Here is a 27,443-nt window from a genome sequence, read left to right as displayed (position 1 = left end):
GTGACTCTCAAACAAATTTTACTCAGCCCAAACATCTTGAATAACTTGCCTTTCTATACTATAGGAATTGCTCAGTTAGCTGCTAGAAGCCACTGATTTGCCAAAAATAATTTAATTGGAAGACACATTTTTCCAGGTAGGAAATACATTAAATGAACTAGCATTCTTCTGTTGATCAGCACAGCAGGTGATTTAATATAGACTCCACTCCCCTAAGGAATATAGGGCCAAGACTCAGGAAATATGGTAAAATTTTGTTATAAAGCTACTAAAGAAACAAAGAAAAACACTTTATACTCTTTCTCAGGATAACATTGTGTGATAGTTCAAAGCTGTGATTTTAATTCATAGTGTAACTGTGTTACAGTTCTGTTCTGTTCAGTCGCTCAGTTGTGTTGGACTCTTTGTGACCCCGTGGACTGTAGCCTACCAGGCTTCTCCATCCATGGGATTCTCCAGGCAAGAATACTGGAGTGGGTTACCATTTCCTTCTCCAGGGGATCTTCCCGAACCCGGGTCTCCCGCATTGGAGGGATCGAACCCGGGTCTCCCGCATTGGAGGCAGACGCGTTAACCTCTGAGCCACCAGTTACAGTTAGGCATTTTAAAATACAGTAAGTTCGTCTCAGCAAACAATCACGCTATAAAACCTCCCATCCAAACAAACAGACCTTTTGGGCACCATATCCTGCTTTAGGAAAGAGTTGTGCATACTTACCGACTCCCCTGTGAACTTTATATTCTCTTTTGAACTCATTCCACTTAGACTTTGATCCCTGGGAATTCACTGGAACAGTTCTCATGAATGTTCTGTTGTTGATCCAGTGGTCAACTTTCAGTCCTATCACTTGACCTACTGTTAGTATTTAAAGTAGTTGTTCTTCAGGCCTGGTTTCACTTAGTTTGAGGAATACCGTCTTTACGTTTTCTCCTTTTTCTGCTTCTTCTGAGTGTCCTTTGTTGATTCCTCCAATTATTGGAGTAACTAAGGGTTTGTATTTTAAACTTATTTTGTTTATATACGCACAGGTAAGGTGACCTAATCCTGTCTTGAAGTTTTAAATACTGTCTAATTTAAGTTCTAAATTTATATCAACCACAACTTTTTTCCTGAACTCCAGAATCATATTTCTAATAGTCTGTCTAATATTTTCTTGAACTTAGTTTGTCCAAAACTAAACTCCTGATTTTCCTTCCACAACTGGATCCTCCCACACATACTCCCAGTCACCGAAAGGTGACTCCATTCTTCTTCAAGTCATAAACCTTGGAGTCATCCTTGCCTTTCTTCCTCTTTCAACCTCTCATCCAATCTATTGGCAAATCATGATGATTATATCTTGGTTTGAAATTAGGAAAGGAGTATGTCAAGGCTGTATATTGTCAACCTGCTTACTTAACTTTTATGCAGAGTACCTCATGCAAAATGCTGGGCTGAATGAAGCACCAGCTGGAATCAGGATTGCCAGGAAAAATATCAATAACTTCAGATATATAGATGGTACCACCCTTATGGCAGAATGCAAAGAAGAACTAAAGAGCCTCTTGATGAAAGTGAAAGAGGAGAGTGAAAAGCTGGCTTAAAATTCAGCATTCAAAATGGCATCTGGTCCCATCACTTCATGGCAAATAGATGAGGAAACAATGAAAGACTTTATCTTCGTGGGCTCCAAAATCACTGCAGATGGTGACTGCACCCTTGAAATTAAAAGACACTTGCTCCTTGGAAGAAAAGCTGTGACCAACCTGGACAGCATATTAAAAAGCAGAGCCATTACTTTGCCGACAAAAGTCCATCTAGTCAAAGCTGTGGTTTTTCCAGTAGTTATGTATGGTTGTGAGAGTTGGACTGACCATAAAGAAAGCTGAGGACCAAAGAATTGGTGCTTTTGAACTCTGGTGTTGGAAAAAACTCTTGAGAGTTTCTTGGTCTGCAGGGAGATCAAACCAGTCAATCCTAAAGGCAAGCAGTCCTGAATATTCATTGGCAGGACTGATGCTGAAGATGAAACTCCAGTACTTTGGCCACCTGATGGGAAGAACTGACTCACTGGAAAAGACCCTGATGCTGGGAAAGATTGAAGGCAGGAGGAAAAGGGAATGACAGAGGATGAGACGGTTGGATAGCATCACCGACTTGACGGACATGAGTTTGAGCAAGCTCCGGGAGTTGGTGAGGGACAGTGAAGCCTGGTGTGCTTCAGTCCATGGGGTTGCAAAGAGTTGGACATGACTGAGCGACGGAGCTGAACTGAACTGAACTGATATCTTGAAAATATAATCAGAATTCGACCATAGATTGCCGCCGTCACCACTACCAGGATGGTGCAAGACAAATTTATCTTACTCTTGTTTTCTTGTAATAACTTCTGATCTTCTCTCTCTGCTTTTATCTTTCCCAACTTCTTGCCTCCCTACTCTTCACATAGTAGCTGAAGTCATCCTTTTTAATAATGATGCTTTTTAATACAAATAATGCTACTCTTGTGCCCAAAGAGCCCAGTGGCTCCCCATCTCATAATAAATGGTCTTTTTGATAGCCTAGAAGACCCACGTCCTTCATGCTCCTTGTTCTTATAGTTGAAGTTTTATTGGGACACGGGCACACTCATTCATTTATGTATTGTCTGGGACTCTCACTAACTCTATGGCCTGCAAAGCTTGAGCTCTTTGCGGTCTGGCGTTTTACAGAAAAATTTGCTGACCCTTGCTCTAGAATATAAGATTTTTAATGGCAGGGGTTTGTTTTGATCACAGTTAATTCCCCAACTCCTAATCTTTTATTTGGCATCTGGTAGATACTTTAAAAATACTTGAAGTTTAGACAAATGTACACATAACTGGAGTCTGACGACATTTTCTTTTAGTTTCTGTGCTACTCAGTTTCTTCTTCTGGTTTCTCCTGCAGACTAGCTCTGGAGTAAAGTGCATGATGTTCTATTTTTCATTGATATAGATGTTCCTGTACTTCAGCATACTGTATGCTAATACTGAACTGGCCAATCTGTGTTCATCCTTGTCTTCATAGAATACTTGAAAACTCAACCTACTTCATGGTAGGGCTACTTGACCATCTTGCATAATTGCAGGTGAAAGTTGTAGAAAATACTGGAATGCCCTGTTACTTTGTGCCAGGATAGCATTGTGCTGATTAAATGTTTATTTCCCTAAGTGACTTGTGTTTGATAGATTTTAGCCCTTTTATTCAGTTCAGTTCAGTCGCTCAGTCGTGTCCGACTCTCCGCGACCCCATGAATCACAGCACGCCAGGCCTCCCTGTCCATCACCAACTCCCGGAGTTCACTCAAACTCATGTCCATCGAGTCGGTGATGCCATCCAGCCATCTCATTCTCTGTCGTCCCCTTCTCCTCCCGCTCCCAATCCCTCCCAGCATCAGAGTCTTTTCCAGTGAGTCAACTCGTTGCATGAGGTGGTCAAAGTATTGGAGTTTTAGTTTTAGCATCAGTCCTTCCAGTGAACACCCAGGATTCATCTCCTTTAGAATGCCCTTTTATTAGAGCAGACTAAAAATTCACCTGCCTCTGAATGACTTAGTTTGGAGTACTCTGCATTTGGTCTTGTCTAACTCTTCTAAAGGAATGGTGGAACCTGAGGTACCTTGGACTTACTACCGTACTCTCATTTTGAGGGAAGATATGATTTCCCAGAAATGGTATGGCAGTTTTGTTACTATGAAGGCTAAGTTGCCTTTGCAACATGTAGTACCCACTAATTAAGTGGTGTGGTAAAGAATTTTCTACATTTCAGTAGAAATGATGTGCTTTTGGATATATTTAACTACTCTGCAGATATTTTCTTCTTTTGATCCTTTTATTGGTTGGCAGCTTAAGGATGGATAAGTTATTACTGGAAGTTGGTAAACTTTAAGTGTAAACTGCTTTCCAGTGGTTGGTTATTATAAAATGAAGAATCTTTTTTTCTAAATCTTTCAAATAATTAAAACTCTATTTATTGAATTTCAGTTTTTCAGCCATAGCGGCCACTCTGTATTGAAAACGAGCATGGTAGTAGAAATAATGATTATGGAGATTTCAGTATTTTCCTGTAGTTAAAACATGGCAATCTTCTGCTACAGTTAAAGAAAACATCTGTACTTATTAGAAAATTTTCTTTTACTTTTATTTTTGACCTATCAAAGATCCAGTCATAAAAAGCTTTTTGGTTCTCGATAACATGGATTCCAGTGTCATACACAAAAGGTGAAACGTTCACCAAATGCTGGTTTGTTACCACAGTAGAGTAGGTGGATGAGAAATGTAGTCCTTTGTCTCCTGATCCGCCAGCTACGCCAGGTGTCTCAGTCTGCATCACTGTGCGCGCTGTTCCTTAAACCCAGGGTAGGCAAGGAGCCTGGAAGAAGACGGAAGAGCCAGAGCACTGCAGACACGTTTATCCTCTCCTGGCTGGCGCAGCAGCTGTTGCAGTATTCTCTCCTGGCTGGCACAGCAGCCATAGCACCAGCCAAAACATAACCGTAATGGAGTCTGCCAGGGCGGTCCAGGTGAAGCTTATATATGCTTACACACGAACAGTAGCCTGTGGACTACCGAGTACCTCGTGACGAGCATGCGCAATGCTATCAGTGATCTCAGCTGTTACAAAATCTTTATTTACAAAACTTGGGGCAAGAGCGCCTGACCATGCCATCTTGGCTACTTTTCTCTTGTCCTACATATTTCTTACATTTTTCTTTTTGTATTATAGAGTATGTTAGTAACATTATACTTTATTGCAATTTATTCATAACAATTTGTAACATTTTATACCTTTATTACCTTGTTATTGACAGAAATGTAAGAAATAGAGATATTCAAAAAGAACTAATTAAATGTTCCAAGGATGCTCTGGTCTATAGTGTTCTTAAAAAGAAAACTTTGAAATGGGATAAGATGCTGGTAAAAAGCTGTTTTACTGTATCAGTTCAGTTCAGTTCAGTCGCTCAGTCGTGTCCGACTCTCTGCGATCCCCTTAATCACAGCACGCCAGGCCTCCCTGTCCATCACCAACTCCCGGAGTCCACCCAAACCCATGTCCACAGAGTCGGTGATGCCATCCAGCCATCTCATTCTCTGTTGTCCCCTTCTCCTCCCACCCCCAACCTTTCCCAGCATCAGAGTCTTTTCCAGTGAGTCAACTCATCGCTTACTGAGACATATTTATATAAAATTGCAAGCTGAAAAATAATCTAATTGGACAACATTAGAAAATGGGCACTTTATAAACACTGATAACTCCCAATGTGTCCTGTGTATTTAGGTTACAGTCCAAACCTTTGAATATCCTAATGCTGTTTTTCTGTTTGTTTAAATGTCATTTACCTTAGCTGAAAGTCACAACCATATGGTCTTCTATTGCCACTTGTATTATAAATAGCAAAAGTACTTCTTTGTAGGGAGAGGACTCATCAGATTGAAAGGACTTGTTTATTATAAGCTGCTGATACGCTGAATCCTTATGTCATTTAAATAGAAGAACTACCTAATAATGTCACTTATTACAACTAGGATATCTAAACAAGGGACTAGCTTTTTGCAGACTATAGTGATAAAAACCTGTGCTTCACATCCATTTCTCAGCAACGGCTCCCAGGGTAATCAGTCATGGCGTACTGCTAATGCCTTGATTGCAGCTGATGCGGAGGAAATTTGTTTACTTTTTTGCTAAGTGAAGTTCACTGCGGAGATGACGTGACTTTTTCATCCTATAGCTAACACAACTCTGAAGATAAATTTGACTTACTGTTTACAATTCTGAGGTGTTTTTCTTCTGATGTTAACACTAAAGAATCATCTTTGAGGCCCTCATTACTTCAACATTTTCTGATGTGTTCCCTGAATATTTTCAGAATATTTTGATCTTAGCTCAACAATAATATGTAGTTTATAAAATATGAACTGTATTTTATCTTAATATGTGTTTGAATATGTCCGTATATGTATTTGTGAAAATCAACTTTCCTGTTGAAACAGTAGCAGCTCTTCGTGAAACTACATGTTTTGCTCACCTGAAAATATTTAACTTGGAAAGTCAGTGCCATTGGTGGGATTCTGGGGAGGCACTTATGCAGTTCAGTAAAATGCCGTGTTACATGTAGTTTTATCTACATGTTATATGAGACCTGTGTACACTTAGGCTGCTTAAAAGTAATTGGGAAAAATTACTAAGAATAAAATTGCAATGCTACTGTTCAACGTAAGCATCTAGTCAGACTCACACTCTGAGAGTAGGAAAGAGACTGTGTTCTGAGTGGCTTCCTGATCCGATGCAGTGGTCTTCTGGAAAGCTGCCGTTGACCAGGTGGAATATATTCAAATATCTTCTGAAATAAACAACTGAATGAAATTCTTCTCTTACCATTTTGGGTAATTAAAATCCTACAGGTTTCTGTGACCCACTTAATCTATAAAAACATTCTCACTCTACCAGTCTTTACCTAAAATAAGAATGGAAAAGAGGAATTACAGATTTAAAAACAAGTATGCATGTTATAAAACCGTTGAAGATAGTAGATTAGCCAGAAAATACTGACATTACAAGCCATGATACTGCTCACCTAGATATCTGAATGTACTTTCTTCCTGGATTGGAATTTTCATAACTATTTTAAGAAAATTTCAGAATTGTTTAGTTTGGCTTAGCTGGCTTACATCCCTCCTATTAATACACATACAGAGCCAACAGGGAAGGGAAACAAAGTACTTAAAACTATAGGGTGAGTAATTTAAAATTCTAAGATTGTAACTCAAGATTCTGATCTACTTCCTGTACATTGTGTGTTTAAATCTCTAAATCAAAAATAAATCTAAATCAGGAAGGATTAGAGAAACCTTCTGTCATCAGAAGAGACTTGAAATTTCACCTCACTTCCCTTATGTAAAGAAAGTCAGAGTAGGTCTGGGGACACAGACTGATATGGACTTCTGACCCGAACTGCAAATATACCTAACCCCAAACCAATCCCAGCACCAGGCGTCTTCTTTAATGAGACTGTGCCTCAGGAGCAGGGGAAACCACTGGACTTGGGAGGACAGAGAGAAGACTTCAGCACAAGGCCTTTAGGAGGCTACAGGGGTGGGCACATTTGCCAGACAATAACTTCATAATTTTCCTATTATTTATTTATGAATTCACTAATTCCATTAATTCCAAACATTACTAAACATTTACTTGAGGGTCTCCACCATGTTAGAGTAGGTAAGTCCCTGCCTGCTGGCTGTCCAGTAGAACTTCCTGCAAAAATGGAATAGTCTATATCTGCACTGTCCACTGTGGTAGCCTCTAGGTTCATGTGGCTGTTGAGTATAGGAAACGTGGTTAGTGTTTCTGTTCAGTTCAGTTGCTCAGTCATGTCCGACTCTTTGCGACCCCATGAACCACAGCACACCAGGCCTCCCTGTCCATCACCAACTCCCAGAGTTCACTCAAACTCACGTCCATCAAGTCGGTGATGCCATCCAGCCATCTCATCCTGTGTCGTCCCCTTCTCCTTCTGCCCCCAATCCCTCCCATCATCAGAGTCTTTTCCAATGAGTCAGCTCTTCGCATCAGGTGGCCAGAGTATGGGAGTTTAAGCTTTAGCATCAGTCCTTCCAGTGAACACCCAGGACTGATCTCCTTTAGGATGGACTGGTTGGATCTCCTTGAAGTCTCTCAAGAGTCTTTTCCAACACCACAGTTCAAAAGCATCAATTCTTCGGCGATCAGCTTTCTTTACAGTCCAACTCTCACATCCATCCATGACCACTGGAAAAACCATAGCCTTGACTAGACGGACCTTGGTTGGCAAAGTAATGTCTCTGCTTTTTAATATGCTGTCTAGGTTGGTCATAACTTTCCTTCCAAGGAGTAAGCGTCTTTTAGTTTCATGGCTGCAGTCACCATCTGCAGTGATTTTGGAGTCCAAAAAAATAAAGTCTGACACTGTGTATCTGAGGAAATGAATTTTTAAGTTTACATGGCTAGTGTGTCTGAGGAAATAAATTTTTAGTTTTATATAATTTGTAAGATTAAATGGTCACATATGTTACTAGTGGCTACCATGTTGAACAATACAGCTTTAAGAATTTGTAGTCAAGTTGGAGGAGCAGACAAGGAATTACAAAATGGTGTAACAGGATATTAATTTACACTGGGGTGGATAGGATTACTCCAGACTTGGGAGGTAGAAGTTGAAGTTCTAAAGGATAAGTGGGAACTTGGATTAGATCCTTATCCAAGCAAGCAGCATATTTAGGTTCTAGAAGGGAGAGTGCAGCCCTGTGCTTTCGGCAGCTGCAAAAAATAAGTTCCTACATCTGGGACATAGAGTGGGGAGGGATGACTAGCAAAAAGAGATAAAAGTGAAAAGGTAATCAGGGTTGAATTCCTTGTATGTCTCAAGCAGGGGAGTAACTTTATTTTGGCCACCCCGCATGTCTTGCAGAATCTTATTCCCCGACCAGGGGTTGAACCCATGCCCCTGCAGTGGAAGCACAGAGTTCTCACCACTGGACCACCAGGGAAGTCCTGGGAAAAACAATGTTTTGATGCTCTCAGCTCCCATAGATCAACCTTTTTAAAGATCTTTAGCTGTTCTCTTCATATCTTAACATTATGGCAGGAAAAAAAAATTATCTGTCATCCATCTGCCTATTTTGCAACTTTGTATTTACAAAGCTACATATTATTCTAAATAACTTCCAGGGTATGGGACATTAGAATTCTGTTTTTAATAAATAAAACATAAAAAGAAGTATCTATTAAAGGAAATCATGCAACACTTTTTTAAGGCATTGGTAATACCGAGTACAAGAATACTTCGAATCTTTTATTTCTAGTTCCATTTCAGGTGTAAAATCAGTTTTCCAGCCAAACTCTGAATGAAGCAGTTATGCATTGGGGCCATAAGAAATTGAAAAGAGATATGGAGATTCATCTACAAGAATAAATCCATATAGGGATGAGTTTTGACTGGGAAGAATTATTTGAAGTCCCAGGAATAATTCGGTGGGAATATTTGGTGGAAACCTATTAGCACATACTCTTTATAGTAAGCATCTGATTTACTAATTATTTAGACTTTTTCTGTGACCATGAGAATACTCACTATTTGCATATTTACCACTATGTTCTACTACTCTTTCAGATATCCTGTTTCATTAAATTAGGCTCATCTTTGGACAGTGAGAACCAGAGTGGACATCAGGCTATATTAAAATTATAGAGTACTGACATAGTTTTGAAATGAGAATATAAGGTACTTCTTTTAAATACTAATCCAAATATACAGCAGGTAACCTTGTTACATATAGAACAAAAAAGAAGTCAGTGAGTGAAATAATCCATTGTCCTAGGGGAAAAAAATCTATAGGATTGGGATGTTAGTATTAGATGGAAGGGCCTATTTATTGCCTTCAATCCTCTTCCTCTGCCTTCTGACAAGTTGGTAGATGGTTCTGAAGAAGTAAATGCTTCATAAGGAAGAGCTTAGGTATTTGATAGTCAAGAAACATTGCTTGGAAAAGATCCCTATTAAAATATTAAAAATGTTGTTCTTTGCTACATTTGGATGATTTGGTCTTAAAAACTGAATTTCATTAAATTCCATTAAATCAGTTGGCATAATTAATATGGCATCTATTCAAGATTAATGTACATTTTTAATTATAATGGATTCAGTTCAAAGTCTTGGCTAGTACCAGAGCTATATAATTGAATACAGTGTAAAAGAAAAAGGCCAAAAGCATAACGAAAGTGAAATTGCAAATCACAGTTCACTTTGCAGAGAACTGGATAGACTGCATAAAAAATCAGGAACAAAGAAAGCCTGGCAGGCATCATTCATCCAGCAGCTGGAGCAACTGTTAATAACAATAGCTAATATTTAGTGAGTGCTTACTGGGTGCCAGGAACCTTATGTGTTATTTGTTTTTTAGAATATTTCTGTAAGGCATTTACTAGTCCCAGTTTTGTAGATGAAGTTTAAATAACCTGTCCAAGGTGTTTAACTAGTAAGTGGCAGAGCTACAGTCTGAACTCAGGCCCAGAGATTCCTATTCAGACTGGATGGAGGTATTGAGTACTGAAGAAGATGAAGCGGCTTAGCTTGCAATACTATGAGAATGAGCAAGTCAAGTCTTAGACTAAGCTCTAAACCTGCTCAGCAGGGAGATGCTCAATAATGAAAGAGAACCTGTTGGTTGAAAGCATCCCTCATCATTACCCTCACCCCAGTGCTATAGGTACAGCCTACTAGAACTTTTGTGTAAATTCCTCTTTAGTGATAATTGGCTATGAACCTAAAGTGGCACCATTTTTAAGTAGGGAAAGACAATAACAGCTCCTGGGAATGATGTGGGATAGGATAGTAATAAGTCAGAATTTAAATGGGGAGAAAAAGGAGGAGGACTGCATAGAAATAGTATCCATTGAAATAAACAGTGTGTTAACGGATCATGCCTGGGCCTTACAAATGTTAATCCCTTAGTCGTGCATTTGGGAGCACTTCCCTCCCCAGATAGGCTACTCAGGGAGACAAGTATGGGCAAAAAGTTGTGGCAAGGAGACTGTCATTAAAAATAGAATCTGAGTGAAACTGTTCCTTGAGTTTTGCTTTCAAAGATACCCATCCATAACTGACACTTGGGTCAGCCCCATTTTACAAAATTAAAGATGAATAATGTTTTCTCAGTTTTGTGTTCTTAAAAGAACTTCTACATGATTACTTCTCAGGGGATTTGATGTTTCTCTTTTTCACATACATGTCTATATCGTTTTGGTGGTTTATATAGGAAGGTAAACTCCAACAATTATTTACTGATGGTGTTCCCAGTTTTCCCCTTGCATGAGTCATACAAATATTGGGCTGTTTGTGAAGTTCTTTAAAACTACACAATTAATAAAGTATCTCATTTCACAAGCGTTCTCTCCACTAGTTTGTGTGCATAACATCTTACTATGACTACATTTTGTATGCCTCTCCTTTTCCTATATATTTCAGGAAAAAAATCATGTAAAAAAAGAATTTCAGAAGCTTTACCCCCCTTATTACCTTTATGATTTTTGTTTCTTCAGTAATTATTGTTTTCTTTACATTCACAGTCATTTTAGAAGAACCATTGAAGAGTCATGAACAACAATAAGGCCAGTGCATAACCCTGCCTTTGCTGATTGTAAATTTTTAAATATCTGGCAAACAGAGAGTTAATTAAAAATCAGTCTGTTTCTAGGATTTCCTGTTTTTTGAAACTTTTGAAAGGTTGAGCATACAAATATCTTACTCTGTAGTCAGAACTTTTTCTTAATTAGTCTTTCCTTAATCAAATAATAAGTTTGATTACAGTTTAGTAAATGTGTTATTTGATATTGTGGACTCTTTCATCAGATTTCACTTGAATCAAGAAAGGTAACACCTGTGGGTTGGTTCACAAAAGCTGCTTTTGTTCAATGGACACCCGCAGGCCATGAGGCAATTACATTTGTTGCTTGTACTATAAAGAAGGCACTTAACTAGACCTCAGTAAGTATAGCTGAGAACCAGAGGCTTGATTCTTTTGTTCTGCCCTGAGATTAGGCTTTATCATAGCTCAGGAGGTAAACCTCTGACGTAGAAAGGAAAACCAAGAATGATTTAAGGGTTCTTTTAATGCTTTAAAAGTTAGCCCTAAAGCTAGCTATATCTGAGACACTGGGAAAATTCAAAGTTGAACAAAAATTTGTAAGTGGCATTGTAGACGTATATTCATATATTCTTACTCAGTCTTGTGCATTCATTCAACTTGTCATGGCATATTTCCAAAAGTACAAACAGAAAAAGTAATTAGCTATTTTTAAAAGTTTTGGTTATGAGAAATGATGAAGACATGGAATTAGGATTTCCACTTTTGGCCATTTGTAAAACATTTATTATAAATATGAGTTCTACTTTAATTGGAAAGTTATAATGGCTTTTTACAAATAATTTAAAATATATTTTAATCTATTTTATCTGTTAATATTTTGTTATAATAACATTGCTTTAGAATTTTTTTCTTATCTGGTTTGAATTTTGAACTTAGTGATAACCAGTAGATTAATCCAACAGACAATAACTGTGTTTTGAGTTGAAAGGAAATTTTTGTTCTGTTCGTTGCTTCATTCCACTCCACTCACCTGAGCAGAAAGATCAGGTTTTACCCATACCAAAAATGTGTTGTACTTTATATTTATTTAAATAAATGAGTTCATAGCTAGACTAATATTTCAGTTACCCAGAGGTCTAGTGACAATACTATAATTGCAATCATTTACTTGTACTGTGCAAAGAAGCAGAGCCTGCTGTATGGATTGGAAGTTGGGTCTATTTCCACATAAGCAAAGGAAAAAAAACTGTTTTTACTTCAGTAAAGCTCTTCTGACCTGCATTGTGATGGACAGTGTTCCCTTTTTTAAAAAGTACAAGTATTACTAAAATAACTAGGCATATTAAGACACATATATGTGTATGTACATTCTTGCCTGGAGAATCCCAGGGACGGGGGAGCCTGGTGGGCTGCTGTCTGTGGGGTCACACAGAGTCGGACACGACTGAAGTGACTTAGCAGCAGCAGCAGCAGCACATATATATGTAATTGAATTAAGTAATACATACTGGTCCAAAAAATGTAAATTTTGAAATACATAAAATTTTGTGGGTTTTTTTTTTAAAGTAATTATACCTAAGTGTACCCTGTAACTTTTTTTCACTGACTGTATCCATGTAAGTCCTATTGTTGTTGTTTAGTCGCTCAACTGTCTTGTAACCACATGGACTGTAGTCCACCAGGCTCCTCTGTCTGTGGGATTTTCCAGTCAAGAATACTGGAGTGGGAGAGACTCAATTTCCTTCTTAAGGGAATCTTCCCCACCCAGGGATCAAATCCTCATCTCTTGCTTTGGCAGGTGGATTCTTTACCACTGAGCCTCCAGGGAAGCCCCAAGTCCTTCTATTAGCTGTCTGCTGGGTGTGACTGTTCTATAAATAAACTCTATTTAACTTCTGCCTACTGAGGAATATTTATTCTATTGCCAGTTTTGAGATGCAGGCAATACCATATTCAGCTTCCTTGCGTATACATAATGGCATACTGAGTTTGGCAAATCTTTTTGAGATTTTGATAGGCAAAGGATAGAATGAAAACATACGGGGGAAGCCACTGAAGGGGAATCAAGGTAGAGATGCCAAATCACATCTTACTTACATTAAAATTTCTAGTTCTCAACCAGGATTCTCTTCATATTGTTATGAGGTATGCTAGAAGAAAAATAATAAGACTTTAAAAATTAGATCCTTTGAACCTCTGGCAGTTATGGAGTAACTGGTGCTGAACTTGTTCTCCTTCCATAAAGAACTGGAAACTTAGACAAACTATGTAAAATAAGTGTTTTCAGACAGTGTACAACAGGCAGTACAAGACAGATTCCTGGGAGAAGCGAAACGAACAAACCTTATATTTTCCCCTACTTCTGCCTTTAAGGCAGTTTTCAGAAGTTCCGAGGAAGGAAAATCAGTCAAAGGACAGTGGTGTTGCTGAGCTGAGGAAACAGAGATTAGGGTAGAGGGACATTTGAGTGGTTGGAATTTATGCATCAAACCACTAGGGAGAAAAGAGCCACAGAATGACCTTGAGAAATATGCACACGTGTTCTCTTGGATTTGGGGCTGAACACTGAATTGTGCCCGCATATGGTGGGGCTTCCCTGGTGGCTCAGACAATAAAGAATCCACCTGCAATGTAGAAGACCCGGGTTTGATCCCTGGGTCGGCACGATCTCCTGGAGGCGGAAATGGCAACCCACTCCAGTATTCTTGCCTGGAGAATCCCATGGACAGAGGAGCCTGGCAGGCTACAGTCCACGGGGTTGCAGAGTCAGATACGACTGAGGCAAGTTAGCAGGCATGGTGAAATTTAGAGACTGACCGAAGAACAGCTAGTGGGGATCAGCCTAGCAATTTCCAGAGGTCACACAGGGCTGAGAGCCACTGGCGTTTTTACGAGCCACAGGGGAAGGACCTCACTGAATATCCGGAGTATTCGGAAGAGACCGTGGAGTATCATGCTTTAGGAGTGGGCTAGACTAGCCCTTGGAATACTCAGTATGCAAGACCCAACTTAACAAACTTAAAAACAAGGCTTGAAAGGAATAAGCTGATTCACAAACTTAACTGCCTTCTAAAAACCAAACAGACCTCCTCAACATTCAACCCCGTCTTAAAACAAAATCCACTCAACAAATGAGTGTTCAGCTCAGTCACAAATTAGATATGTAAAGAAGTGGGAAAATGAAACCCATGACAGAAGAAAAATAAATCCAGAAATGACAGAGATAATGGAATTAATAGTCATGTGCTCTTAAACAGTGGTCCCATTTCTTTAGCACCAGGGATCAGTTTCCTGGAAGACAGTTTTTCCACTGATCGCAGGGGATGGTTTCAGGATGATTAAGACACATTTATTGTGTACTTTATTTCTATTATTATTATATAAGCTCCACCTCAGATCATTAGGCATTAGATCCTAGAAACTTGGGGACACCTGCTCTAAAACATTAATTATAAATACTTTCAAGGATCTATAGGGTGAAGGGAAGAAGTGCTAAATATAAGGAAGAACCAAGTAAAATTTTAAGAGTGTAATTTATGTGGTCTTTATAGCAGGTTGAAAAATGCAAAAGAAAAGATCCTAGATTGTGAAGAAATATTTGCAATACCTGTCAAAAGACTTATACTCAAGGCATATAAAGAACTCTTAAAATGAAGAATCCATTTTTAAAATGAGTGAAATATTTTTCAGTAGACATTTCACAAAAGATACACTAACAGGTACAAGGAAAAATACTTAAGAGAAATGCAAGTGAAAACCACAGTATGATAACAAAATAGCCTACTAGACAGGCAAAACTTTTAAAAACTGAAAATACCAAGGTTATTAAGCAACAGAAACACACATACGTTGGTGTTGGGAATGTAAAATGGTATTATTTTGGAAAAGTTTAAGGTTAAACATACGCTTACGACCCAAAAATTCCACCCTTACATATTTACTAGGAAAAAATAGATGTGTATACATAAGTGTTCATAGTGCTTTATTTGTAATAGCCAAAAAGTGCAGGTTACTCAAATATCCATCAATAGATTCATGGGGAAAAATACGGTGATTTACAATGGGATATTCTCAGGGCTTCCCGGGTGGCTCAGTGGTTAAGAATTCACCTGCCAATGCAGGAGACCCGGGTTTGACCCCTGTGTCGGGAAGGATCCCCTGGAGAAGGAAATGGCGACCCACTCCAGTATTCTTGCCTGGACAGAGGAGCCTCGCAAGCTATGTACATTGGGTCGCAGAGTCGGACACAACTTAGCGACTGAACAACAATACTCAGCAGTAAAAAGAAATGAAAGACTGATACATGTAACATGTATTAATCACTTAAAAACTGCTCAACAAAAACCAGACACAAAATAGCATGTACTGTGCAGTCTCCTTTGTATGAGATTTAGGAACAAGTAAAACTAGTCTCTAGTAACAGGAGACAGGTCACCGGTTGCCTAGTACGAAGTTTAGGGGTGGGAGGTTGACCCGAAAAGGAGGGAACTTGGCATGATAGTAATGTTCTACATCTTGATTGTGGTACGTGATTACACAAGAGTGCACATTTGTCAAAACTGTGAGTCCATTTTACTGTAAAGTATGTGTCTATAAAATTGATTTTAAAGTGTACACCCTTCAGTTCCGTTCAGTTCAGTTGCTCAGTCGTGTCCGACTCTTTGCGACCCCATGAATCACAGCACGCCAGGCCTCCCTGTCCATCACCAACTCTCGGAGTTCACTCAAACTCATGTCCATCGAGTCGGTGATGCCATCCAGCCATCTCATTCTCTGTCGTCCCCGTCTCCTCCCACCCCCAATCCCTCCCAGCATCAGACTCTTTTCCAGTGAGTCAATTACCCCATATCAAAAATCAGTATGTGTTCCAAAAGTAATTTCAAACATAATGAATTGATAGTGAGTGAGTAATTGATAGAGGGGTAGGTCAGCAAAGGTGACTGATTTTAACACTCAAACTTGAAGGTTTTCCTGTTTAGAGAGAAGCTCTTATTAAAGGTACCATCAGTGATGAGGTTGCTTCCTTGATTTGTGTACTTTATGCTGTTGCTGCTTAGTCGCTTCAGTCATGTCTGACCTTGTGAGACACCATGGACTATAGCCTGCCAGGCTCCTCTCTCCATGGAATTCTCCAGGCAAGAGTACTGGAGTGGGTTGCATGCCCTTCTCCAGGAGATCTTCCCTGGAGATCCCAGGGATCGAACTCTGGTCTCCCGCATTGCAGGCGGACTCTACCATTTGAGCTACCTGGGAAGCCCACATATACTATTTCTAGATATACTATTTTGTTATTTTCATCTGTGACCTGAGATGTACTCATTTTTCTATTTGAGCAGCCTTATGCTTCACAGCACATAAATCAACTTATTATATAGGTATGAACTAACTTTGCTCTTGTCCCTAGAACCTATAGTAGTTCTACCAGTAGGAGTTAATGATCTTACAATATCTGATATTCTTTCAAAACACTTTTATTCTTTCTCTTGAAATAGATTTGACATTTAAGTGTATCTAAATGAAAATACTTAGATTGATTCATTTGGGGCTAATATTTCTACATAAGACATTCCAAAATTATATCTGATGTAAAGTATACTTCATATTTTACATGCTTATACAGATTAACTTTTCCAAAAGTTAAAATTCAGAGGTGATGGCAGGGGAGGTGGGGGGAGAAATGAAATAGGCAGATCACAGAGGATTTGGGGGGCAGTGAAAATATCCTGTATAATACTGTGGTAGGGGATCCATGTTGTACACTCATCCATATTCACAGAATGTACAACACCAAGAGTGAACCCTCAGTAAACTAAGGGACTTTGGGTGATTATGATGGTAGTGAGTTCACCAGGTGTAACAAATATGCCACTTTGGTGGGGGATTTCAGTAATAGGGAGGCCATGTGTGTGTGGGGGTGGGAGGCATATGGGAAATCTCCGTACCTTTCTCTCGTGCTGTCAACTTAAAACTACTCTGAGAGATGGTCTTAAAAAAAAAATTGTGACATTTTAAAAATTGGTCATTTCTTACTAAACCTAATAGGACTATTTTTCTTCACATAAAGTTCCCAAGTAATAATCAGTCAAAAGAATAGTGAAAATTAATTCCTTCCCAGTAGATTGTTTTGGCTAGTCGGTAATTCAACTTTCTTGGGTAACAAAAACTGTAAAAAAGAAACTTTTAAATACAGTTTTAAAAACAGTACTGCTGGAGAGTAATTTTTAAAGTTTATATTGAACAGACATTAATAGGCAAATATCTCATATCACAGAGCACATTTTACAGTAACATGTTCTAAATATGCTTATGATTGTTACTGAGTAAAAATTTAAATTTATGTTATTTACCAGTTAATACAAAGGACATATCTAAGATCTTTTCATTTAGTAGAGGGTCACCATCATTAATTTCACAACTGATGATTTTATAAAGGTCCTTCTAGTTCTTGATGGTCATTATTGAAGTATATAATACATTGAAGATATAGCCTGTACAAAGGCAGAACAAGGATCTTAATTAGAATTCTGACAAGCCCACTCCAATAAAATGATGAGATTATTTGTAATTGATGTCACAATCAATTACCACTTAGTTCATCATGAACATTCTAATAGGTCTGGCCTTGGTATTGGCCCCAGGATGTTGCTGAGTGAGTGGCTGCCCTGCTTATGCTGTTATTGAGACAGGGGGGCACATTTTCAGTCAGCATCGTAATGACCTCTTTTGAAGTCTATTAAATTAATGACCCTGTCACACTGTTTTGATCTCTCATAACCTCAGTTTGGGGTTTGTATAACAAATTAATGTTTGGGAACCATGTAGGAAAAGAGATAGATCTTTTTAAAAGTTGAAGTATTAATACTACTTACTAATATTTAGTAAAATTTATTTTTTATTTTTTAATAAAAATATTTTAAAATAATATTTATTATTACCAGAGATAATAGAAAAAATGCAACCCATAGGGTCTGACTGTATTTTACAAAAGAACTTTAGGATATTCCTTGCTACCTCCAAAAGACATAATTTTTTATTCTTAGCATTTGTTTTTAAAGGGGGTGCATGCTTCTCTAATTCTAGGTGCCAAAAGGTCATGTCTGGTTAGAAGGTGATAATCTACAGAATTCTACAGATTCCAGGTACTATGGACCTGTTCCATATGGACTAATAAGAGGACGAATCTTCCTTAAGGTACTGCTGTTTTCTGCTTAAAATGCAGGCTTTCTTTTCTGAGCTGGGGAAAAAAAAACAAACAAAAAAGTTTCTTTCAAATGATCTTTGAAATCTTTAGGCTGTTACAATGACTACATCTTAGGAACATGTTAACCTTCATAGCTATAATAAACATTACCACTCCCCCATTATGACAGGTAATTGACTATTTTTGTTTGAATAACAAAGTTCAGATTACTTTAGTGGTAGCATAAGAAGCTTTTAAACTTTCCAAAATTTTAATTTTTTCTCATATAACTTTTCCAATCATATTCATACCCAGGGCACATATTAATATGCATTTGCAGAAGAGCAGTCTAGAGTCTGGCTAGCTGGAATGCAGGGATGTCCCAGTTGTTAGTAAGTTGTCAGTAAGTTAGTAAGAGTCATGTGTATTGCTGTAGTATATCATTGAGTCAGAGTAAAGATTATTGTTATTGTTGGCCTTTCCATTTTGTCACAGGCAGTAAGGAGAAAAACAGACATGAGTACTTGGTACTGCTGGATAATTTACAGGATTTTTTACACTTAAGCAGATGTTATACTCAGGTACTTAGGCTTACAGTTAATTTTGACAGTAGTGAAAGAAAATACACAAACATTATTTCTTATATAATGTTTGAATGTTCCACATTTTAGATTTTAAATATGTACACAAATACAAGTTTACTTTCTACAGTGTTATTTTGATGTGGAAAATTTGTTCTTGATTGTAGAATAAGGAGAAAGGGATGACAAGGGAAATATGATGATGCTATAACATTGCTTTACTAATTGTCTTCAACCACATTTGGTTTTACAGATTTGGCCTCTGAATGATTTTGGATTTCTACGTGACAGCCCTAATGGTCACAGATTCTCTGATGAGTAGCAAACATTTATTCTTTTGATTTGATTATTGTCTTCTGTTCAAATGAGTTTACTGTCACTAACCATGTACTTACTAATAAACTGTTATTCAGTTTTAGTTATTTTTAATTGTTAAATATAAAAATAAGCACCACACACTCTGGAAGCTGTATTTGTTCAAAATATATGGATAAAAATATAATCCAAAATAAGTCATCTAAATTTAGATATAGAAGTATTTTTATGGAAAACCTAGAACAACCTCACTTTCAAATTTTTGATTGTATAGTATAATGAAAATAATTTACTCCTCTTGAATATGCCTCATACTTTAGCTACATTTACAATGTAGAGTAGTAACTAGTCTTATTAAGTCCAAACCAATAATAAATACCAAGAGTTTAACCTAATAAAAAGCTGCTAAGTCACATGCTTGGATCAGTCATTTGAAATTAAGGAAGAAAGTTTCAGTGATCCCATAAAAGATTTCTTAAAAATTTTTTAAATGAGTTCTGACTTACTCTGTATACAGAGTAGTAAATATACAGAAAATCAGTCTTTATAGTTAGCTATAATCAATAACAACACATTTAAAAAGCCCATTTCATCATACCAGCCACACAATAGTCATGTATTCTGACTCCAGGGCTATCCTTCTTTCTACAGTTGCCATTTCACTTTATTAACTTTGAAATAACCTAATGAATATCCATATTCAGCTTTCATCATGGGGAAGCTAGGCTTACATGTTATTCACAAAGATTCTAATCTAATGACCTGAGATTTGAGAGAGTTGTATAAAAGGCATGTTACTTTAGCAGCTAGATATATCAAGTTACTTCAAAAACATAACAACTACAAAAGAATATAATGATTCTATGACCCATTAAAAGAGACATGCATACACGAAGAAAGGAAAATTTTTACTTTGTACCAACAGGAAAATGAACCAATAATAAAGTTTTCAGGTGGGAATTTATTTAATATAAATTTAAATTCAAGACCCCTTTCTTGCGATCTATAAATATAAATACATATGAATGATGAAATTAAATTTCTGTTAATCCAGGTAACCGCTGCTTGAGAGTCTTTTCTCTGCAAAAATAGAGCTGACAAAAAAAATCTTTTTTTTTTTTATCAGCTTTATACATTTGCTTGAATGGACAAAGGTGGAATGGCCTCTCCTCCATGTGTCTGAACACACTAAAGTATTCCACTTAGTGAACAATCTCAGTGATAATGAAGGAGTTCGATAATTAGTGAACATGTATCACAAGAAATCAGTGTAACTTCTTCTGCTTCATCCTTTGAAACACTGTATTTTCCGCCACATCGACAGCTCAGAGAAAAGGAATGATCATCTGCAAAGAAAATAAAAAACACTTACATGTAAATACATATAAATTAACAACCTTTTTAAAAAGTGCCACTATTTCACAAAAATGCAAAATAAAAGATCTGTCAATATAAAATATATTTAAATGAAAAAATGTATAGGGGCAGTGCTTCTAAAAATTAGTTACTAAAAGGTCATTATCTGTGGAGGAGAAGGATGGAAACTATGAAACACTAGGCCAAAAATCTCGTGGGGGAGAGAAGATGCTCAGAAGTGATCAATGAAATTTATTTGAAATCTTATGTTTCTTTAAGATTCATATAAATTTTATATTCTTCTGAACAGTTTATCTAAAATATTACTGTGAAGGAAAAAGAAATAGCCCTACTTGTCTTATTGTCAAGGAGCATACCTTTGCCTGCAGTGTATCATTTCAGAAAAAACTGATGAATTCAGCAGATTCCTGTCTCTTCTGGTATCACACTATTTCAAGAATTCTGATTAAAATATTAGATTGGTGCAAGGTTGATATTGGAATACATTCTAAATGTAGTCATCATTTTAATTCACATTTCTCACTTTTATGTTTTTTCGCTAATGAATAATTATTTGCTATTTATTTTATATTTATTTTAGACTAGGGAAATGATGTTAGACAAGAAGCAAATTTGAGTTCAAAATGAGCCATAAAGCAGTGGAGACAACTCGCAACATCAACAATGCATTTGGCCCAGGAAGTGCTAACAAATGTACAGTGCAGTGGTGGTTCAAGACGTTTTGCAAAGGAAATGAGAGCCTTGAAGATGAGTACAGTGACTGGCCATCGAAAGTTGACAATTACCAGTTGAGAGCCATCATCAAAATTGATCCTCTTAAAACTACAGGAGAAGTTGCTGAAGAACTCAACATTGACCATTCTACAGTCATTCAGCATTTGAAGCAAATTGGAAAGGTGAAAAAGCTTGATTAAGTGGATGCCTCACTGCATATAAAAAAATCGTCCTTTTGAAGTGTCATCTTTTCTACACAACAACAATGAACCATTTCTTGATTGGATTGTGATGTGAGATGAACAGTGGATTTTATACAACAACCAGTGATGACCAGCTCAGTGGCTGGACCAAGAAGAAGCTCCAAAGCACTTCCCAAAGCCAAACTTGCACCAAAAAAAAAAGGTCCTTTGTCACTGTTTGCTGGTCTGTTGCCCGTCTGATTGCAGCATTCTGAATCCTAGCAAAACCATTACATCTGAGAAGTATGCTCAGCAAATTGAGATTCACTGAAAACTGCAACACTTGGAGCCAGCATTGGTCAAAAGAATGGGCCCAATTCTTCTCTACAACACCACCTGACGGCACCACCTCACATCCAGCGTTTCAAAAGTTGGACGAATTGGGCTACAAAGTTATGCCTTGTCCACCATATTCACCTGACCTCTTGCCAACCAACTACCACTTCTTCAAGAATCTTGACAACTCTTTTGCAGGGAAAATGCTTCCATAACCAGCAGGATGCAGAAAATGCTTTCCAAGAGTTCGTTGAATTCTGAAGCGACTTTTATGCTATGGGAATAAACAAACATTTCTCACTGGCAAAAAATGTGTTGACTGTAATGGTTCCTATTTTGATTAATAAAGATGTATTTTAGCCTGGTTATAATGATTTAAAGTTCATGGCCTGAAACTATAATTATGTTTGCACCGACCTAATATATAAACATACACTATGGTGTTCTTTCTGTGGGGGCTATGTGTGTGTGCCTGTTTGTTTGGTGTTTACAAATGATGAAAGAACCAAAAGGACAAATCACTGAAGTGAGATGACCAAAGGAGGCAATACAGTGCAACATTTTGCCTACTAATGGTGGAAATTTTATAAGTCTGTCATCTTCCTGGTAAGTTGAAATACTTGTTTCTTTTACCTGAAAGAATCTCTGATCCACTGGTTATTTCATTTTACTGTCACTGAAAAATAACTACTGATCATATTATTTTACTAGCATCATGAAAAAATTAGGGATAAATGAACTAAATCTCTAAAGATACTTCTTATAATCAAGTATCTTCAGTCGCTCAGTCGTGTCTGATTCTTTGTGACCCCATGAACCGTGGCACACCAGGCCTCCCTGTCCATCACCAACTCCCAGAGTCTACACAAACCCATGTCCATTGAGTTGGTGATACGATCCAACCATCTCATCCTCCATCATCACCTTCTCCTCCTGCCCCCAATCTTTCCAAGCATCAGGGTCTTTTCCAGTGAGTCAGCTCTTTGCATCAGGTGGCCAAAGTACTGGAGTTTCAGCTTCAGCATCAGTCCTTACAATGAACACCCAGGACAGATGTCCTTTAGGATGGACTGGTTGGATCTCCTTGCAGTCCAAGGGACTCACAAGAGTCTTCTCCAACACCACAGTTCAGAAGCATCAATTCTTCAGCGCTCAGCTTTCTTTATAGTCCAACTCTCACATCCATACATGACCACTGGAAAAACCATAGCCTTGACTAGACGGACCTGTGTTGGCAAAGTAATGTCTCTGCTTTTTAATAGCTATCTAGGTTGGTCATAACTTTCCTTCCAAGGAGTAAGCGTCTTTCAATTTCGTGGCTGCAGTCACCATCTGCAGTGATTTTGGAGCCCCCAAAAATAAAGTCAGCCACTGTTTCCCATCTATTTGTCATGAAGTGATGGGACCAGATGCCATGATCTTATTAGTTTTCTGAATGCTGAGCTTTAAGCCAACTTTTTCACTCTCCTCTTTCACTTTCATCAAGAAGCTCTTTAGTTCTTCACTTTCTGCCATAACGGTGGTGTCATCTGCATATCTGATGTTATTGATGTTTCTCCTGGCAATCTTGACTCCAGCTTGTGCTTCCTCCAGCCCAGCATTTCTCATGATGTACTCTGCATATAAGTTAAATAAGCAGGGTGACAATATACAGCCTTGACATACTCCTTTTCCTATTTGGAACCAAATATCTTCATTCAATCCCGTAACTTCATTTTTTAACATCTAGATCTCATCATATGCCATGAAAAGAAAAAAAAAAAAATTCAACTGCTTTTTGTATTTATTCTCAAACCAAGTTTGGTCTTGGGAAAAAAATCAACTAAATAAGCCAACTTTACATGTTTCTTTTACCAGTAAACGTTAGTCACTCAGTCGTGGTCTGACTCTGTGACCCCATGGACTATAGCCTGCCAGGCTTCTCTGCCCATGGGATTCTTCAGGCAAGAATACTGAAGTGGGTTGCCATTTCCTCCTCCAGGGGATTTTCCTGACCCATGGATTGAGCCTGGGCCTCCTGGATTGCAGGCAGATTCTTTACCACTGAGCCACCAGGGAAGCCCATTAAAGAGGAGAGAAGCTTAGATTTTTCTAAGACTTTTCTATGCTGTGCTGTGCTGTGCTTAATCGCTCAGTCATTTCCAAGTCTGCAACCCCATGGACTGCAGCCTGCCAGGTTCCTCTGTCCAGGGAGATTCTCTAGGCAGGAATACTGGAGTGGGTTGCCATGCCCTCCTCAGGGGATTTTCCCAACTGAGGGATTGAACCCAGGTCTCCTGCATTGCAGGATGACTCTTTACCATCTGAGCCACCGGGGAAGCCCAAGAATACTGGTATGGATAGCCTATCCCTTCTCCAGGGGATCTTCTCAACCCAGGAACTGAACTGGGAACTCCTCATTACAGGCGGATTCTTTACCAGCTGAGCTACTAAGGAAGGGAAGGAAACATTAATTCACAATGCTGCTTTTCATTTTTCACCACAATGTTTTTTTTTAATCTATAAAGAAAAATAATTTAATCTTGAATTTTAAAATGCTAATATCCCTCCCTATCTGAGTTAACATATTGTGTAATAGAGCATGATTCCAAAGTGAATTTTTATTATTGTCTAAAAATGTGCATATTCTAATCATTGATTTTCTTAACTCTCCCTCCTGTTTTTTTTTTTTACCACCTCAGTGAACAGTGAGAAACACTGTGAGGTGACTTGTGCTTAGTAAATGATGCTGAGATACCATGGGCTACTGTGGAGTTTTGTCATAGATGATTTCAAATGTTAACTTACAGCTTGTTAACTTTCTTCTTAAATTATTCTGCTATCACTTAACAAAGTGTTATCTTCACAGAAATCATAATTTTAAATATACTGAATGAAGACAAAACATACAAGTTGTATAACACACTTATTGTAAAGGCAATGTCTAACTTCTTCTCTCAAGTTCTTCAGGTATGCCTCAATTTTAAGCATAATAAAATGCATCATTTCCTACTTGGTCCTTCTTGGTTCAAGAAGTTAATAGTTTGGCTATGTTTATCATGTAGGATTTCATTAACTTTTCTCCTGTTCTGGATCTTTACTTTCCAAGGTTATTCTGAAAACAACCATGAAGGCACATCATCAACTGATTTTTTACTACTTCAGTTGATCGCACTTTTTATTTAATTTCATCTGCCAAAACTGCTCTTTGCAATTGCAAATAACAATTCAAAATCACAAACTCAATTGAAAAACTCACATGACCAGTTTTTAAATATTCCTGCAAAAATAATGGCATCATGCAGCTCTTGCTCAGGGTTTTCTCTCGTAAGGATAAGGATTATTTCTATCTTTACAATGATTTAAAAAAACCTTAATGTAAATAAGTATCTAAGAACAGTCTATGCTTTTAAGATTAATTAACTGCTTCTAACTGATTTCATTGGCTGTAGCTGGGAAGCTTCTATGTTCTTCACTGCCAGGAATGTACTGTACTTTACAGAGTCCCAAAGACAGCAACATTTATGATAATTCTTGATGATTTTCATGTTATACATGTCCTTCAATATCTTGGCATTTTCACTTGTTAAAAATCCCATATATTTGCTGACTGAAGAGATGCTTCAACAACACTAATCCATAGCCTTAATTTAAAATAAAATTTTTAATTATATTTAAAAATTTTACTGAAGTAAAAATTTAAAAAACCAGTTTTTACTGTTTTCATATTATCAAGATTTATTAGTAAATAAAACATACTAGTCACATGAAATACAACAAGAACTAATTTGTTCAATAAGAGATTAAACACACACAGAGTGATAAACTGGTAATACTGTATCTTCAAAAAATACTGTTTAGCTGGGTAGATCTCCCTGGTAAATAACATGTTCTAATCTATCCCTTTCACAAACCAGCAGTTAAACGAGTGTCACTGGTATATTTTATTTTCACAGCCCAGCAGTTCTTCCTGTTTACTCTGATGAAACTATCATAAACCCTGGGAGCCCTGTTAGGCAAAACTTCAAGTCTTCCAATAGTCACTGCAAGTAAGAATCTCTACTCAGGATTTACATTGGCCCCTGAGGCACCGAGTGGCTCATGAAAACATGATTCCCCTTCTAAGTCAATTCAGCCTGAGACTCAACTTCCTGAGAGCACTAAGTTGAGAATTTGCCTTTAAAAAATATTCCAGTAAACTTGGTTTTGGAAAGGACAGGCTGTTTATCTTCTACTTATCCATATTTACTAATAAATTTTTATAGAGTCCTAGGAATTTGTACTCCAGGGTGAATAGTAAAGTTATAGGATTAAGAGTATATAAATATTTTAGAGGGGCTTCCCAGGTGGCTCAGTGGTAAAGAATCCACCTGCCAATGCAGGAGACGCAGGTTTGATATCTGGGTCAGGACCCCTCTAGGTGAACATGGCAACCCACTCCAGTATTCTTGCCTGGAAAATCGCATGGACACAAGAGCCTGGTGTGCTACAGTCTATGGGGTTCAAAGAGCTGGACATGACTGAGTGACTGAGCACACACAAATGCACAAAAATTCTAGAAAACGGTAAGATTTCTTCATTTGTCCAGAGAAACATGGAAGTGTGGTATTCATGGCTTCCAGTTTTAAAAAAGGGAACTGAATGAAATTTCACCAGAGCAATTCACAGAACTAATCAAAGAATGAAAAGTTAGATTTAAGTTTTTAAACTCTATTAATGGGAAAGGAGAAAAAGACATGACTCGTGGTTGGTAAAAAGGAGTGACAGATTTTTCTTTTCCACCTAAGACATAATCAAAAAGGAAGCATAAACATAAAGCTCCAAAATTCCTGCTCTGACAATATATGATTCCATATAAAGAAACAAACATTTGTGTTGTTCATTCACTAAGTTGTGTCTGACTTTGCAAGCTCACAGACTGCAGCACGCCAGGCTCTTCTGTCCTCTACTGTCTCTTGGAGTTTGCTCAAATTCATGTCCATTGGGTCGGTGATGCTCTCTAACCATCTCCTCCTCTGCTGCTCCCTTCTCCTTTGCCTTTAATCTTTCCCTGCATCAGGGTCTTTTCCAATGAGCTGGCTCTTCACATCAGGTGGCCACTTAGAGCTTCAATATCAGTCCTTCTAATGAATATTAAGGATTGATTTTCTATAGAATTGACTGGTTTGATCTCCTTGCCGTCCAAGGGACTTTCAAGAGTCTTCTAATTCAAAAGCACCAATCCTTCGGCACTCAGCCTTCTTAAAGGTTCAAGTCTGATATCTACATGACTACAGGGAAAACCATAACTTTGACTATACAGACCTTTGTCGGCAAAGTGAAGTCTTTGCTTTTTAATACATCGTCTAGGTTTGTCATAGCTTTCCTTCTAAGGAGCAAGTGTCTTTTAATTTCATGGCTGCAGTCACCATCTGCAGTGATTTTAGAGCCCAATAAAATAAAATCTGTCACTGCTACCACTTTTTCCCCTTCTGCTGCTGCTGCTAAGTCGCTTCAGTCATGTCCGACTCTGTGCGACCCCACAGACGGCAGCCCACCAGGCTCCCCCATCCCTGGGATTCTCAAGGCAAGAGTACTGGAGTGGGGTGCCATTGCCTTCTCAGTTTTCCCCTTCTACATATATTCTAATAGCAATTCATCTCAAGTGTCAACATAGGA

General features: G+C 37.9%; 2 protein-coding genes across 26 annotated transcripts in view; one reads left to right on the top strand and one right to left on the bottom strand.

The window, feature by feature from the left end:
• Positions 1 to 22,177, top strand: part of IMMP1L (inner mitochondrial membrane peptidase subunit 1) — a 76,318-nt gene extending 54,141 nt beyond the window's left edge. For 22 of the 24 annotated variants that reach the window (XM_088843218.1, XM_055423768.2, XM_088843211.1 and 19 more), the window contains 3 exons: positions 18,202 to 18,312; positions 19,136 to 19,200; positions 21,155 to 22,177. In XM_088843218.1, the coding sequence (XP_088699344.1) occupies positions 18,202 to 18,312; positions 19,136 to 19,200; positions 21,155 to 21,167 (189 nt within the window). In that variant the 3' untranslated portion in view covers positions 21,168 to 22,177. Of the gene's footprint in view, positions 1 to 18,201; positions 18,313 to 19,135 lie in introns of all 24 variants that reach the window. The other 2 variants (XM_088843216.1, XM_088843215.1) reach the window with 2 other exon arrangements.
• Positions 20,141 to 27,443, bottom strand: part of DNAJC24 (DnaJ heat shock protein family (Hsp40) member C24) — a 73,326-nt gene continuing 66,023 nt past the window's right edge. For both annotated transcript variants that reach the window (XM_055423781.2, XM_055423782.2), the window contains exon 5: positions 20,141 to 20,543. In XM_055423781.2, coding sequence (XP_055279756.2) covers positions 20,413 to 20,543 — 131 coding nt within the window. In that variant the 3' untranslated portion in view covers positions 20,141 to 20,412. The remainder of the gene's footprint in view (positions 20,544 to 27,443) is intronic.

The sequence above is a fragment of the Moschus berezovskii genome, chromosome 14, assembly GCF_049115385.1.
Source record: "Moschus berezovskii isolate FMDL1 chromosome 14, NW_MosBer_1.0, whole genome shotgun sequence".
Lineage (NCBI taxonomy): Eukaryota > Metazoa > Chordata > Mammalia > Artiodactyla > Moschidae > Moschus > Moschus berezovskii.
This window is presented reverse-complemented; position numbering and strand designations above follow the sequence as displayed.